We start from the raw sequence: 18,048 nt of genomic DNA on the forward strand, positions 1-18,048 counted from the left end.
GTCAAGGGTGGCAGATTTGGAAGTGAAGTTAACAGAGCTACAATTTCTGGGTAGGAAGTTGATTGGTATTGAAAACATTGATAACATGATTCACTGTCACTTTATAACGTATGAATTTTCCTTTGCAAGAACAGCTAGCAAATTGCTGTTAGGGACCCTTGCATGTTTCTTACGCAGCATGTCTGGTTTTCACTGTCACTATATTAATAAAATTACTTGCACGACACAAGCAGCAATATTTTTTCTTAAACGCCTTGTGCGATAGGGGTTGTTTACACAGCAATTGCAATCACGATACTCCGACACTAATCTCAAACCTCATGTTAAAATTTTATCTGAATCACTGATGCTATTTTCAGGACTCTGTTAAGCCAAATGGTAACATTGTAAACGAGACATGTAAAAAGACTGAGGGATATATAAATGGACCTGTTCTCTACAAGGTGTTACCGCTTGAGATAGACCCGACTGGTCACATTGAAGCAAAGGAAGACTCTGAAGGGTTCTTAGAGGACACGGTTGAAACTGACTCAGCAAGCGGAAACTTCTCTAGCAGTATGTACTATTTTAACATGGTATTTCGGCGTGAACTTTGTCCGCTAGTTATCATATATCGCGAATATAAGCAGTACTTTTCGAAGATAATGTTCTTTTGTGATGCAGTATTTTCGATAATAGGTTGCATTTCCATAGTACTCAGCGTAGCCAAAATATGTTATATTTCAGGCAATATGTTATATTTGCATTAATAAGTATTAATTCCTGAAGCTTGCAGTATTTCCAGTAGTATGTAATATTTCTCGCAGAATGTAATATTTGTCATGTTTTTTTGTTTGTGTGTGATAAACTAACATGCTAGTCAGCCATATTTTGTATTCTAACCAGAACGAGGCCGGAAGGCACAGATAGTCGATTAACTCAACTATACGATTTTTGTAAATAGAAGATAATTCTAAGCAGAATACCAAACTATTGGTTTTATAATTTCCGGAAGCTTGCAGTATTTAAGATAATAGGTTATATTTTCTGGCAGCATGTAATTTTGGCGCTGGTAAAAATCGTTTCCGGCAGTTCTTAGTATTTCCGGTGGTACGTTTGTATGTTACAGTTTTGCAATATGTAATACTGGTGTTGGTAATATCACTTCCAGCAGTTTTCTGTTTCCGATGGTATATTTGTATGCTATACATCTGACTGGATGAAGAATTGTCGTTTGTTTTGTACATGCAAATAGTATTATCGGTGGTGTGCTATATTTTCAATAGGGTTTATTGTATCATATGTAATATATCTCCTCATTTTTGTTGTAACATAGTTTTGCTTAAAATAATTGTACACTATGGTTTAGTTAAACCTTAACCTTAAACTCTAATGACTGATATATATCTTTAGATATATATCTTTACAATATGTCATATCAATATATATCGGGGCCGCGGTAACCAAGTGGATAAAGCATCTGACATTCTGCTACCAGAAGCCCTCGACCACTTGGTCGCGGATTCGAGGCATATATGTACATGTACATCTTCGTGGGGCAGTCGCCATGTACTGACCGCAGGTCGGTGGTTTTCTCCGGGTACTCCGCCTTTCCTCTACTACCAAAACCTGGCACGTCCCTAAAAAACTATAGTTGTTCATAGGACATTAAAATATAAACAAACCAAAAACCAATATATATTTATTTCATCCTGAAAACATAATTATTTACTTAAGAGAACAACATGTTGAAGACGATGTTCGTTCATATGGATGTCCAATCCAAGAATTTAAAGTCAAGGAGAATATGTAACTGTAAATGGGTGAATTGATTCTCCAGTAAAATGTGCAAATGTGTTTGGTCACCTTCCAGGCAACATTGGGTTTCTCTGGGTACTCTGGTTTCCTGCCACAGTTAGATTCGCTCGGATTATTATAATGTATTAAGATTTGTTTCACAAGTAGCGGGAATGAATGAAACTTATGTTTATGAATATCACTATTTTCATAATAAATGAAGCAATTATTACTATTGTAGCGAAGCCTGATCCCACGCTCTCAGAAAGCTTCGAACAGATAGAAGAACATCTCCAACCTGTAATGGAAGACAAATCTGTGGCTGATGCATTTAAATCCATTTCTATCGAGGACATAGATTACTTATGTCGTTTGGTAAGTTGACCTTTTAATACCTAATGGACAATTCAGAATGTTCCCGGCTGGCTGAAGGGTCTATGGTAAGGAGGGTCACGGCATAGGTTTTCTAATCCGTGAAATATGTGGGCATTTACAATTGAAAGTGTCCGAGGTTTGACAAAGCGGTATACTGGTAGGGCAAGTATAGTCAGCTTCTGTGTGAGGACCTACTACTCACTGTCCAAGCCTGTCACAATGCATTTCTTCTGGCATGACCATAGCTTTGATTATCATTTCTGAAAACTCTACCTTGCGCAACTTTAATGAAAGGATTACAGATGAAATAAACAAAGCATGATCAACAACAGTGTTCTATACATGTGTACAGTTCTGCGCGGCTAGACTATGTTTCGAACACTGAACCACAATTTGGTATACTGTTGCTGGAAACAATGAACTACCAGGCAAAAGAAAGTATATTGTCCTAATAAAGCTCCGTATATTTCCAAACTAAGATAGGTTGATGCTTATTATATACGAAAAAACCACAGCGTGTTTTACCTGCAGTGGGCTTGTATCCTTAAGACAGTCCGGTCATACTTATATTCGTAGATCGTGAGGCATGCGGTATTTCAATTTCGCCAAGTTATGAGGCCGTTTACGACGGTTTGGAGATATGAATATTTGTTGTTTCAGATTTGAATATTAGTGTCGGTGTTACATGTATTAGGCCGTGGAACACAATATTATTCATCTTAGCTTTTATATCTTAGTCAAAACTTTTCAAATTTGTACATGACAGGTTTTAGAAAGAAAGTCCATTGGTTAAAAACAATGTTATAAAAAAATCTGATAAATTCATCTCTTAATACCATGATTTTTTTGCAAGTCTTAATTATTTATTTATTTCGTCAGAAATAAAGAGTATTTTACACGTTTCACGTCAAATAATTTTCAAAATCTTTTTCGGTTCTTAATCAGTTTGAAAGGGTGCAAGACTCTCCGAACGATGTGGAAGAGCCCGGTCAAATGTCCTCAGAATGCCGCACGATTTGGGAATTTGCGAAATGTCAACGCCAGGTACGTACACATCATAACATAATACAATTGAAATGAATATAGATTCACAAATGAACTGATTATTACATTTTGCCGAATACAATTATATGCGACCTTGTTAACTTACACTTAGAAAAATAATTACATATTTTCTTTTTGATTGATACCGCTCGATATCACGTCTTACTGACTGTATGCATCGTTATAGTTATAATTTAGTGTGTTCTAATATTCTTACTGTCTTACTGACTGTATATATCACTATGTGCTAATATTCAAAATGTAACATACCTTTTTGTGTCGAAAAGATTGCTAAGCAATTTGATGTCTAAATGACACATCAATGCTGTATAAATGGTAAATTTACTTCCTATTTTTTCATTTAAAATGAAGACACGTAACGATTTGTTATTTTTATAAGAGTGTCCTTGTTAATCTCAGATGATAATGAATTCTCTTTACTGTATTGGTTTATTCTGAAGGAATCGGACGAAAAATATCGCCATTCCCTCACAAGCTGTTACTACCTAGCCGCTGTGCTGGCCGAGGTCCCTACGTCAGTCCGTCAACTTTTCGACCAGACCACAGTCAACTTATTCCCTCTGGTAATTATCATCGGTTGAACAAACAAAATGTGGCCCCAATAACACTCTCCGCTGTCGGAGTGCACTTTATAAAACCCATTCATAGAGGGTGATATATTCACCCACTAATCGAGGTTGATATATTCACCCCACTAATCGAGGGTGATATATTCACCCCACTAATCGAGGGTGATATATTCACCCCACTAATCGAGTGATATATTCACCCCACTAATCGAGGGTGATATATTTACCCACTAATCGAGGGCGTTTTATATCCACAATTGTCGCATAGACGTGTCACTTTTCCTTTGATCTACCTTCATAGGATAACCAACTAATTTGAAACAATTTTAATAATACCATATGGTGTGAGTAAAGATCCTCCCTTCTCCCGCGTACAATAAATTTATCCGTCCTCATTGGTCTGTCAATTAAAATGTAACGTGTCCAAGTAGTGAAAATCATTAATTAAACCTGTCAACAGGAAATGACACCGCAGGAAATAAATTAAAAATCAAAAAAGAAGAGGACTTACTTACATTATTCAGAAAAATAAAACGTTGCAAATATTAAACAAACAAAATTCACCTTTACAGAGTCCGTAAACGAACCTTTTGTTTTCATTTTGTAACATGTTACACGGAATTAGATCATTTTAAGTCCGTGATTCGATGGACAGACACGTGACGATGGAACCTTGTCCTTCTCTGTAGAGATGTTAATGCTTACATGTGTAGGTTCAATATCAGAATTAACATCATTGTTACATAACGACCTCGATCTTTGACCATTCTCCTTCGGGTGCTGTGATTTGTAAATCCTTACTGCCAACGGGGTCTGGAAAACGGCCGATAACGGGCATTTCCTACTCTTCATCTTTGACCACCGATAACAAAGAAGTTACCAAACATTCCAATATCGACTGTAGTGATACTTTCTGGGTCACATTCAATGCAAGTCATCATTCGACAACCATGTTGTCATATACATCGTGCGCAAAACTGGCCTTGAGTTTTGGACGCAGTCCGACATGTGATGTTTTATAGAAAATGACAACGTTTATCCATACAAATGTCACGTGCTACTTTATGCGACAAGTCAATTACATCATAGGCCTCGCAATATGTCAGTTATCGTACTCGAGGGGCGGGGCCTACAACTCTCGCGCTACGCGCTTGAGAAGTAGCCCCTGTCCCTCTCGTACAATAACTGACATATTGCTCGGTCCCTATGATATAACCGATACCTACATAACCCGTTCAAATTTCCACCATATGAAAGCTGTTGACCCCATTGTAAACGGGCAATTTTAATAATAATCATAGAATAATACTAATTCCAGGTTCGTATATACTGCTTTATCACAACCTAGTCCGTAGGTCGTTTCAAGGCGGTTCACAAATTATTATTCGTGGTTATATGGCCTTTGCATCCAGCCAGTATCTGCCCAACCACGTACTCAATTACAACCGAGTAGTCTTGGACAATCGGAGTGAAGTATCTTGCTCAAAGATACAACACAGTGCCGTGACGTGACTCGAATCCGCAACCCAACGGTCTCGAGCCCGGCGTCCTTCTACTAGATTACTGTGCCTCCTATGACTATGAGCATAATGTCTTCAGACGTACGTAATGACTAAAGTCTACAATAACTTAAAGTCAATTACCTTCAGCTTGATCGTTTAGACAATCAGACGACTGCTACTTGATAAAGAGGCAAGCGCTTGGTAAACGTTGAATGGATAAAAGCTGACAGATAGTGAAGCAAACATTGACAAATACACAAAACACAATTATCACTTCACAATTTTTAATGGCGGAATTGGATTAGTAGAACAAATCATGGGTTGAAAAGGGATAACGCATATGAAAACTAATCAGTCTTTAACAATAAAACAAATGAATTGCACAGAAAATGAACCTTAATCAAATTACATATTTTGTTATATTTTGAACCTTGATTTGTCATTGACCTCTGCCTTAGACCTTACGACTAAGTTAATTAATCGGCATCGGTGATATGAACTATTTATTTTATTAGGATGCATTTACATTAGTAGTGTGTCTTGTGTTGTTGTTTCCACCACCCCGTATCATACTTTGAGAACATGACATTTTGTTGATACGTGTAGTTCTAAGCAATAAATACTAGGGAGAGTGTCCGACAAAGCAATAGATGAAGTCTCCATGTAAATAAATTCACGATTCTTGTATGATAATCATCCAATAACTCGGTTGTTAAAGATGACCTTGACATCAGAACCGTTATACGCCTTTCCTGAAACAGTTTATGGCTTGTTAATATAGTATTTTATAAAGTATGTAACCATCTTGTTAAATTGTAAAGCGACCCAATCGTGTTCGGACTGATAATGATAAAATGTGCTTTAGAATGATGTTTTTAATACGATATCTGTTGGCGGTATGTGAAGTGACAAATAAAATGAATGACAGTTTTACTGCTGATCTCGGAAATTGGTAAAATTAGTAATTTCTTCACGACAGGGATTAAGTCTTCGATTGTGTTAAGATTGCTTTACTTGTAACCTTCACTTTACTGTACTTAATAATCCTAATATGTCGATTTTGATTATCTATTTTTAGACATTAATAATTATTTGATAATTACGAATTTATATTCATTTCTTCATTTTCAATCTGATTAAAGAATAATAACCATTTTCAACCAATCGATGGAATGAGCACTTAATAACATTTGTTTTCATATTTTTACAGCTCAAAGACATCCTTCTTGGAAGACCTCGAAAAGATATTGTAATTAACGATGACATCTTGAAATGCAATAAGGCCAAGGCACTTCTAGAAATGTTAGACATTTGTACAAAAGAGTCTGTCGTCGTCGCAATTCCTGCATCTCAAAAACTGATGGTGAATGCCGTCTGGATAGCCATGCTGTATGGTTGGCATAGTCGTGAAGAACAGCAGTGACTCTCTGATACAGAGTTTTAGCAGAACTTTGTCATTCCACATTGAAGAAAGTGTGTTTGGTGTGTGTTTAAATTTTACAGCTGATTCAAGAAAACTTAACAATTGTTTGATATTGACATTTTATTTAAATTCTAAAATTGGTGAAGTTGTTGACGATGCACTTTTATGAACAACGCAAACTAAATAAATAAGGCTAGTTACATGAACAGGCATTTGTATTGCGGTTGTGCAATTGGGGAGCCGAGCATGTCATTCTAAATTATGTCATTATTTCTTGTCGCTGTTCTCTTAACAGTTTATACCAAATTGTTTCTATCAATACTCTTGTATTCTGAAAGGTGGTATATCGTAGACTGAAGTTAAGTTATCACCGTAACCAAAGTCTTTTAAGGATTCATGTTTCACTTCCAAAGCTGCAATTATGCATCGGTAAGCTTTTTGACCCGCCATATAAATTAATAAGATCATTTTTATTGATCCACTCTGAAAAACAAAACAAAAGAAATCTACAACAATGTTTGCATTAAAATGCAGTGGAGTCGGACCAGGATTCGAGTCCTGCTTTCACGATCTGTAAACTTTTGCACTTATCGAACTAAATAACTGCATCACTAGAAGTTCCCCGGCCCAGTCGCTCTAAAAGTGAATCCAAACGAAATCAAGGCGAGGTAACTGTATATATGAAAATAACAACAACAATGGGACCCTCTAATGGGTTTTTTCAGTAGAACAGGGATCTATAATTACAAAAAAATAGTGCAATGATCTCAATACCCACCTTCGAAGATGATAAGAAATATTTGATTTCCTTAATGAACCTGTACTAGAGAGGTACGAAAACAATTATTTGTTAATTTGTTTTTATTTGATCATCACAGAGACTTTGGGTGTTTTATGTAGATATATTCAATTGTTCATCTAGTCCATGCCTTCTTATGATATTGTCAAAGGTTTGCCATGTGTAACATAGGAATTGAGGAACGTTTTTATAAAGGTGGTGAATGTACTAGGGAGGTACTCGGACACTCTTTTGTCATTTTTTTATACTTAACCATCACAATTGTTTTGTTTGTAGATGTATATATATATATACATTAAATATGCAGCTATTTGATGTTTTTTCTCGATATTGTCAAAGGGTAACCATGTGTAAACTTAAACTGAAGAACGTTGTTATGACATTTGTATGGCTTGTTATGACAGCTCCTTTTAATAAAGCTTTTCTATACTCTAACGAATCTTGTTTAAAGCGTTTTTCATCTTCAGATTTGATTTTACCGACGGATGTCAAATTTCCTATTTGGAGCGTATTGACAATTTCAAATCGCAAACTGCATTTTGAATGCCAGGCAACAGCCAATTCAACGTTAATTGAACAATTTAAATAAATCTCTTTGCAAAATGAAATTGATTTCGACAACCACTGGAACGAAGAACGTAGCACGAACGATATATATATTCAATAAAATACTACTATGAATTTCTGGTGAGATCTTACCATGAATTACGGATATTATCTGAAAAATATTTATCGAAGCAGAACATTTTTTAAATGTCTCCCTTTAAAAAATCCTGTTAACTTTTGCCTGTAAAAGAAAGTCAGTAGTTAAAAGTGTGATTTTTTCTGATTCTTTCTTTCAATTCAATAATTCAGTCATGCGACGCTCATTGGCTACATCGAGGACTGGACGTTTTTTGGTACACGAAAGGTGTTGTTCGTTAGTAAATAAGGTGAAGCTCATCAGCAGTTATTCAGGAAATACATACCAGCCAGTTATTCACAAAGCACTTAATCGGAAAGCTAAGGCTAAGTAAATAAGACTTTTTAAAACTAGTTAATTAACAATCAGAAGCACAATATATTAGATGTATTATGATGGCGATCTTTCGCCTGTAGAACCGTTTAAACCACAAATGGTCGACATCTGACGGGTGCCTTTGGCATGGTATTTCAGTCAGATATCACTATAAAGTCAGCATCTGATCCATGCTATCACATAAGGAGGGAAATATACCTACATACCCTGTCTCCGGCGTACACATATGCAAGCATACACAACACGCATGGAGGTGCGTCCTAAAATGACCCCTGCTGTTAATAGGACATTAAACCCTGTACAACCAACCAACCATCCCAGAACTGGCAGACCTCCTGTGGCAAGCTATCTATAGGACTTGTGACAGTAGCTGTATACTTTTACGGCTACGCCTGCTGCTGCGTCATGGGGTAAGTGCCCTTTTCCTCAAGACAACGCCGAGGACTCCAATTACGCTGCAAAACATTTCTGAGGCAAAACAGAAATTCATATTTATCAAACATTGCCAGGTGCTAGTAACTTATAAGAAATACCAAATAGTTAAAAACCATTTTATTCTAATCAGTTTATTGAACAAGATAGAGTCCGAATACAAATAAATTAGTGGAGAAAATAATATAATGTTACAGGGAAGCGCTTTGACTTAATTTTACAACACTAGTCTTAACTTTGCAACTTTCGAAATTTCCTAACATGACAGTATGTGGTTACAATGTACACTGATTCTGAGTGGCAGATATTTGTGGATCCAATAACTACATTATAACGTTCGTTCGGTAGGTATTTTATATCTAGATATGTTTTTATATCTAGATCAAGCCATATTCAAGATAACTCAGGATTTGTTTTTTTTATGTTGGAAAGATCCAGACAATTAACAAACCTTACGAATATGACAATGTAGGTCTCTAGGGACAACCGAAAATTCTTGTTGTAAGGACTAAGAACAGGTCAAGAAATTATCACTCATTCTTTTCTTCCAAAAAAGGGTCAAATCTGATAATTTCAATACATGGATGTCCTTGATTTTGATATGGCTAATGATGATTCCCCCCTCCTGGGCGGGGAGTAAGGCATTTCATCCTCAACAAAACACAAATAATAATCTAGCTTTTGAGCAGGAAAAAAGTACACCGAAAGTAAATAAACAAAAAACAACAAATATTATTTCATTGATTATAACAAAAAGTAATAGACCTGGTATTTTGCATACATTTTTTCCTGCTCAAAAGTTCGTTTCATGTCTAGATCAAGCCAAATGCTTTGGACAAAATTGCAAAAAAAAATCTTGTTCTACAAGTATACAACCTTTAAATCAAATTGAAATTCCTACAATTTCTTCGAAATACAATTATCTCAATGTTGATGATCTGCCGAGAGAGTTACACAATTTAACATCTCTTTAAAAAATATGTCCTGTAAAACAGATGTTTTAACGACCATGATTATATTATATTATTGGAAGGCAATAGGAAGGCAAAAGGCTTTAAATATAACAATTGAAGTGAATGGCTTTTCATCAAGATCAGAATACGCGGATAATGAAAGCAATGAAAAATACGTGGCATTCGATATCAGCTATGCTATTTATATTCAAAGAATAAAATAAAAGAAATGTTGATATCAAATATGTTTGGAATGCTTCAATGGGCTTTCCATAACTATATGCAGATTGCTACATTCAAAAAAGCTGCATTCCTATAGGACGTGACTATTCCCAAAATAAACGATAATGTTGATTGTTCTAGTAATGATATTCTGTTAGTGTTAAAGACATATATGGAGATAAAAGTAAACAAGCGGGTATATTGGAAGTAGAGAGTGGTGAAATGTAGCTTCCGCGTGTGTTTGCTTCAGGAGAAGTTTATACAAAGTATTTGGTGTGTTTTTGTAAAAACAAAATACAAATATAATATTTTTCTTTCAGCCCTATCACATGACAAATATTTGTTAATGGTAGATATGTACAGAGTGAAGTGGATTGTCTGTCACTGCTGGATATTAAACGACTCAACAGCAAAGTGATTTGTTTTTAAAAGAACTATATCTGTGTTTATAAATCATCAAAGGGATGGTAACGTTTTCAGGAAAATGAGTTGCTTGACAACTTCCGTTCAAAGGGCCCTATACTTTATGCATGACCCGATCGACTGGTGACACACACAGGCGTGCAGTTTTAATGCATGAAGTATAAGCAGACTATCGCCAGTATAGCCTCTCAAAACAACGAATTAACCTATAAATAGAACAATAATACATGATAATATTTTTAAAAGATTTAATTACATCTATTAATATTAAGGATGGTATGAAACATCGATATTTTCAAACATATTCCACATTGCATTTGGCATAAAGAAACGAATTCATCAGAATTAATTCTTGGGACTGGCACCATCTTCCGCCCTAAGGCACATGATTTCTTGGTCATAGTATGGAAACATTTGGGATTTTCACACTGTACATGTAATAGAAAACAAGTGTTGTGTTTGATAAATACGGATCAGCCCTCGCCCATCGGAACTTAATTTATGGATCATACACGAATAAGGGTCAGATCTCGACCTTATAATCAAATACACAATTTCTGAGTATGAAAATATGAATACAAATGCAAATGTATTTACCTGGATTAGCCATACCTTGTCATATATTCCCTTTTCCATGATTTTGAAACAGTTAAGACACCATCTTATTAACATATACACAATTTTCCCCGAATCTGCTCCTCTATGAGTACTAAGTGCCCGTGCCATCAGTTGTAAAATGGCATATACTGACAGAATTACCCCTTAATCAGATATACTTATGCTGGGCATAAAGAAACGAATACAGTCATACATTGCACAACCAAGATAATCCATGGGTTATAACATGGAAAAGGTTGGGATCCCACCCCTATACATGTAACAACATATTAACATATCTTCCTTATTCAGCTTAGTAAACTCTGACTTCATATAAAAAATTGTAAACGCAATGAATAAAAAGCTCTGCTAAATGATGCTTGTGTCACATATATAGCAAGATAACTGGCAATGTAAACATTGGCGGATTCCTTCTTTTGACGGGGCCGGCCGAATAGTTGGGAATCTATTTGCAATAGTACATTTAATTAGAGTTTTTTGCGATAATTGCAAACAAATATCCAGTTTAGTGATTCCGGCTCCGTCGCCTTTGATTTGCATTTATTTATTGATCAAAAATGTAATGATATTACTTTCCTATAAATAGACACAACTTTGTTCTTATGTGTTTCGAGAAATTGTGCATTTAGGTATGGCAAAGTTTTCAAAGTCATCATACTGCATTAGGGGCATTCCAAACATTCTCTTGATAATGATGTTAATTTTGTGGATGTTCAAATGAATATGTTGTCTTTGTTTACAGAAATGTTTTTTGTATAATGATATTCAATTATGTTCATATTTCATGGAGTACACGAACATACAAATGTAGTTTCTTTCATCCACGAAATTACAGGTAACGCTCATTTTCTTTCTCTGCACCCCCAAAAAAGTACAAGATATAAAAGCTATCAATCACAAGGCTGAAACCTGTCTGGGAAAGCTTACAATGGCACGAACCTCGACTTCAAATCCGGGCAATTTTACCGTTACGCTGCCACCTGATTCGATTGATATACGTTTATGGCTCAGACTAAAAGCCTACTTGTGTCATCCACAAGTTGGCGCGTACAGAGCTTTCAATTTCATCAATGCAATTTTAAGGGTGCAGAAAACTTAACAGAGCGTAACCTTAGGGTTTTGAAAGGCGATTGTCTTTTAAAACTATTATTTGCACACATTATAATGTATTCTACCATATTTCATAGTTGTTTTTCGTATAGCCGCCAAATAAACATCGTAGCTATGTTTTGTATGTGTTGGAGCTTACATTGTACCTTATAGAAACTACTTTTTTACAAGGTAAGCTTCAACACACGAAACTAGATTTTCCACTGAAAGTATATTTATTTGGTTGTATCATTTCTGCAATTTAGGGAAGAAATCCAGACGTGTTTCAGAAAATGCCTACTATTCTAGCACATTTGGTTTCGCCACCGTTTTATTTTGTTGGGTTTCATGATGTTTGTTTTGTTTTCATTTTGTTCAACGTTCTATCTACAGCTAGGGTCAAGTGCCTCCATGTGTGTTGTGTATGCGTGGTGCTGTGTGGTGTGTTTGGGTGGTGCTGTGTTTTGTGTATTCGTGGTGCTGTGTGTTTGGTATGCGTGGTGCTGTGGGTTGTGTATGCGTGGTGTTGTGTGTTGTGTATGCGTGGTCATGTGTGTTGTGTATGCGGGGTGCTGTGTGTTTTGTATGCGTGGGGATGTGTGTTGTGTATGGGTTGTGCTGTGTGTTGGGTATGCGTGGTGCTGTGGGTTGTGTATGCGTGGTGAAGTGTGTTGTGTATGCGTTGTGCTGTGTGTTGTGTATTCGTGGTGCTGTGTGTTGGGTATGCGTGGTGCTGTGGGTTGTGTATGCGTGGTGATGTGAGTTGTGTATGCGTGGTGATGGGTGTTGTGTATGCGTGGTGCTGTGTGTTGTGTATGCGTGGTGCTGTGTGTTTCATGATGACTTCTTTTCCTTTTGATGTCTGTTCAGGTTCTGTTGTTGTCTTTTTGTACCAACTTTGATCTATGATGTTGCGCTTTCATATTCAACAGGACACCAAACAGAGAGTGCAATGCACATAATTACAGGTAATTGGTTACTAAATTCGTTGCAAGCCTACAATAAATCTTTCAGTGCATGTTAGGTCACAAACAATTCCAAATTCCAATTTATTTCATCACTTGGCGTGATTTAACAATAAATTTTGAAATCAAATGTAATTTTCTTGTCACTTTTTAGAATTTGTTCTTATACATTTTTTTAATTTATTATACATTTTATCATCAGACTTTCGTTTTTACATTGCTTTTAGGGGATATTTCATACTCGGTTAATGATATTCATCTCATAATGAAGAGTAAATGTATTGGTGAAGGTCGCCATCCTATCTTCTTGAAATATCATAAATGTAAAGTTACACGAAATGTAAAAAAAATAATCTATAATGGCTTTTGGATATACTGACTTAAAGGGACTAAAGAGAATTTGAAACAAAACGTTTTGAATATGAAACCACTAGTTTTGTTTTCTTAACAATCAAGGACCTGTTTTACGGATCCCTTTCACGTATAAATTGTTGTCTTTGTTTTAACAATATTAATTAATTTTATCTTATTGGCAATGACCTACACCATTGTACACAGGTTATCCTAAAAGGAAGAGAGTCTTTGAAGTCTCAATCATGAATGTGGTCATCTGAAGTAATTGGTGACCTTTTAGAAGTGTCGTACATTTTGTCAAAGAATCAATCAGCCTTCATTCTTAATTTTTGTATTTTGGATGACCCTGGCTGCAAAGCTAGAACAGGTTGGTCAAAGAACAGTTTCTCAAAATCCATAGGTAATTTGCCCTATTTCTTTCTTCTTCAGTATATAACAAAACTGCACAAAATCCTCTTTTACTGTTTTGGGTTAAGTTTGGTTTCGTTTGGTTGTATTTCGTTTAACGTCCTATTAACAGCTATGGTCATTTAAGGACGGCCTCCCATGCGTGCAAGATGCATGCGTGTAGAGTATGTGTGTGTATTTCGGGAGGCTGCGATATGTTCGTGTTTGTCTCCTTGTGATAGCGCGGAACTGATGCCGACTTTATAGTGCTACCTCACTGAAACATACTGCCGAAGACACCCATCAGGACGCCCCTATAAATGTATGACCGGATATTTTAGACGACAACATATCTTTATTCTAATAATATGAGCTCCCATTTCCTAATAAAAGGCGAATGGCGATATAAACATATCGTTGTTAACCAATGTCGACCTTCGTTTTATATATACATATATATATATATATATATTGAGGGGGGATATATGTCAGTGACTAAGATGAAATGTAATGAGGATGAAATCGTGAGAATTCTTCAATTCCTGATCGACGGTATTTCCAGCAGACTGTTGGTATTCCCATTTCATATAAAACTAAAGGAATTAAGGAAATTTTCAGGACAGGTAAAAAGAAAACTTGTCAGTTCCTTAATTTCATTTTCATACATAACGAAGATGTCCTGTCTTTAAACAAATAACGATTCGATCGTGAAGGTTTCTTTTCTTGACAGCTTCATCCCTGCTTCCCTCATCTAGTTTGAAGCCCAGCTGCGTAATCTAAGACCTACTTACAGCAATATGTTGAAGACGCAGGTTAACTTTTATGGCCCTTACCTCGGAATCAGAAAGTCTAACCTTTTTGAAATTTAACATGGTTATACAAGGTGATATGTACAAGTGCAATAGGGATTTAAAAAGTGCTTAAGGTTGAGGTCAAGATTACAGTTTCTAAATAAAGATCATGGGGGTACGCTCCTTATCTGGGAATTCAAATGTTCTTCTTGAAATTTTACATGGTGATACACTGTAATATGTAGATATGCATAAGGGGTTTAGTTTGTTCGTAATGTCAAGGTCACTGTTACTAAAATAACCCGGGTGGTTCTTCCTTATCTCGGAATCAAAAAGTCTCATCTTTTTGAAATTTTACATTGTGATACAATGTAATATTTAAATGTGCACTAGGCAGGGACTTAAACATTTTCAAAGGTCAAGGTCACTTTTACTAAACACAGAAGGGGAGAGGGGGCTGTTACAGTCCTTAGTTGGGACAGATATTTTACAAATTTGGCATAGGGATACACTGTCATATGCAGATGTGCAATAGGGGTTTTAAAAGTTTTTAAGGTCAAGGTAATTGTTACTAAAAATTCAGATCCTGTGCTCAAATACAGTTTCATGTTAAGTGTAAGAAGTGATAATCCATAAAAAGTCACATTTTATCAATAATTTGGAAGAATTGTGGTTTGGAAGAAATGTGGAGAGATGTACATGTACAGCCATATTCCGTTTTCAATATTTCCATTGGACTATTTTATTTTGACACACATTAACTGTGTGACACAAGTTGCTAATTAAATTGTGAATCGCCCGAACGCCAAGGTATAATCTTTGCACAAAGTATGTACGTCTCGAGTAGATCGTATACTGTATTATCTCGAAATACATCTTTCGAGTTGATTTAAAATCCTAACAGAGATAAATAATGAATACAAAAAAAATCTTCGATAAAGACATGTTAATTATCATTTAACTTAATAGATTTGTTTGTGCATGTTGTCCAAAAAAATCATAAAAAGACAGGTCCATTTTATCGATGATTCCCCAACCATGCAATGACACGGCCTTTCTCTAAAGTCATCATTCAGTTTGTAATTTCGACAGGATTATCAAACGTCAACGTATTAACTATGTGACAGTCTATTGAGAAATCGTGCCGTAACACACGTCCTTGAAAGGCCAAAGCTGTTAATATGACGTAAAAGACAGACTAACCAAAGATTAAAAGGTTGATACATTCGACTTGGTTGTCTTGCTTATCACAAATTTATATCGAAACCTTGCTATTGTTTATTTTTAGTAACACGAAATTAAGGAGCAGGTTGAAGGGTTTGTCTCTGTTTTAATTGTGGGGCATACTGATAACTCGGTCTTTTGGATTTCTTTTTTAATTAAAAAAATCGTTAGCATGCCGTATATTTAATTAAGTTCTCTTGTTTTTGAATATGCTTGTAACAAAAACTATATTTAGGTAAAGGGTATCACTGCAACAATTAACGTCGCGCATACTTGTTCAACGTCAGATTTGTTTTCTTTTTCTTCTCTTTTTTCTTGAAGGACTTTCCGCACTATATAGAAGATGAAGCAACATAAAGTGTTTTTTGTGGCTAAGAGTAACTGCCGCTGTCAGATTTTTCATATATGTTTTGCAGCCCACCAATTAGACACTCATATTGCTGCTATATGTTAAATCCCTGTACGGTAGCACTGGTTAGGCGTAGGCTTTGGAATGTAAAGGTTTCCAGTCTGACCCCATTTTGCTAACTATATATTTTTATTTCTAACTATATTTACAATTCTGTCAAATGTATGGCAAGATATGATCTTCATTAAATAAATACATAATTTGAAAAGGTCGTTAACGAATATTTTTCAATAGTGACATTTTTTTGATTAATATATATGTATAATATATATAAGCAATGAAAATCTTGAATTTTGATGAATGAGTATTTATACTTATATATATGCGGGACATATGTATACATATAGGGTCAAAAATATAATTATAAAACAGAAATATATATATATAAATATAAAATGTCATGTTATAGAGGTTTGGTTTGTCTTCCAACAAGCTTCACTAATGATAAATGCTTGATAGGCTGTCACAACTTAGCTAGTCGCTCTAGTGTCCGAGGTCGATACAGCAATCCCTCAAGTAGCAGTGTACAGTAGCGTACGGTGGCCGTGATATTTTTGTACAATGAATAACCCCTGTAATATTACATGTATCAAAACTTTTTAAAAAATCAGCTCTAAAATTGGCATATACATGATGAATTGGACTATGTGGGCTTCACATTAAAAAAAATATCGGATATGGCTTAAGATTACATTTTTGGCCATTTACGAATCGGTGTCTTCACAACAAAAGCTAGCTTTTCATGTAGTCTATTTTTGTACCCAGCACATGTGTAAATATTGTGAAAAATCTAGTTTGACGACCTATGCTAAAACGTGAGTATCTGTGACCGAGTAGGTGATATTTAATTTGAGACAGGTTTTTAAGACAAAATTACTACTTGCGTGGGTCAAATTTAGTTTTTTGCATTTTTTGGCGATTTTTGATGTGGTAACCATGGTTTTGATACGTCCTAAATCTGGGGAAATCACTTTTTGATTTTTTTTTCCAAATAACCGTATTCAAAATATAGTTTATAAATATATATATATATGTAGGTGTGTTGTGCAGGATGAACCCACTATCCATGTTTATCAGAGACATGCCCTTTATTTTTAGGGTCAAGCCATTGCTACCTCAACATCTTAAGCAGTCGACTGTCAATTTGTTTCCTCTGGTAATGATAATTCACTGGCAAAGATGTTCTGAAAAAATATAGGGCGCTTTATCTACCCTCTGACAGTGGGTGTAAACTATTCTACCGGACAGACGGTTCCTTTTATACCAATGAACATAAGGCGATTTGTATACCTGTCGACAAAGGGCATTGTATTATCTCACAGGAGACAAAGGCGTATAAAAGGCGTTTTTAATAACCACTAACAGGGGGCATTGACAAAAAACGCTGACAGATACCCCTCCTTCCAGAAGGTGTTTTTAAAACCCACTTACAGGGGGCATTTTATATACCCGCCGACAGAAGGCGCCTTATATACCCCCTGACAAAAGGCAATTAAAATACCCACAGACAATAAAATACCCATAGCCTTTCACTGCAACCGCTTTATACTGCATACCGGGAATTTCCGATGCCGTTTAATTTTTCGTCTTTTTCGCATTCCGTAATTAGGGCGAATTTATCATTACAGCAAGAATATTTTAACAACATAACATC

The 18,048-nt window shown here is 35.7% G+C and overlaps 1 protein-coding gene across 1 annotated transcript; it reads left to right on the plus strand.

Moving 5' to 3' along the window:
• The first annotated feature begins 29 nt into the window (after window positions 1-29).
• LOC110459763 lies at window positions 30-7,945 on the plus strand. Its single transcript, XM_021512183.1, has 5 exons — window positions 30-555; window positions 2,018-2,151; window positions 3,097-3,195; window positions 3,657-3,779; window positions 6,498-7,945. The coding sequence occupies exons 2-5, from the start codon at window positions 2,080-2,082 to the stop codon at window positions 6,708-6,710; spliced, it is 507 nt and encodes a 168-aa protein (XP_021367858.1). The 5' UTR covers window positions 30-555; window positions 2,018-2,079; the 3' UTR covers window positions 6,711-7,945.
• The last annotated feature ends 10,103 nt before the right edge of the window (window positions 7,946-18,048 follow it).

The sequence above is a fragment of the Mizuhopecten yessoensis genome, unplaced genomic scaffold (genome assembly GCF_002113885.1).
Source record: "Mizuhopecten yessoensis strain PY_sf001 unplaced genomic scaffold, ASM211388v2 scaffold10209, whole genome shotgun sequence".
Classification (NCBI taxonomy): domain Eukaryota; kingdom Metazoa; phylum Mollusca; class Bivalvia; order Pectinida; family Pectinidae; genus Mizuhopecten; species Mizuhopecten yessoensis.

What these genes read in the sequence shown, in the direction of transcription:
- LOC110459763 (XM_021512183.1), top strand. Translation starts at nt 2,080, where the DNA reads ATGGAAGACAAATCTGTGGCTGATGCATTTAAATCCATTTCTATCGAG. An exon ending in TAGATTACTTATGTCGTTTG is followed by an intron (nt 2,152 to 3,096) that starts GTAAGTTGACCT and finishes GTTCTTAATCAG; the next exon opens with TTTGAAAGGGTGCAAGACTC. An exon ending in CAGTCAACTTATTCCCTCTG is followed by an intron (nt 3,780 to 6,497) that starts GTAATTATCATC and finishes ATATTTTTACAG; the next exon opens with CTCAAAGACATCCTTCTTGG.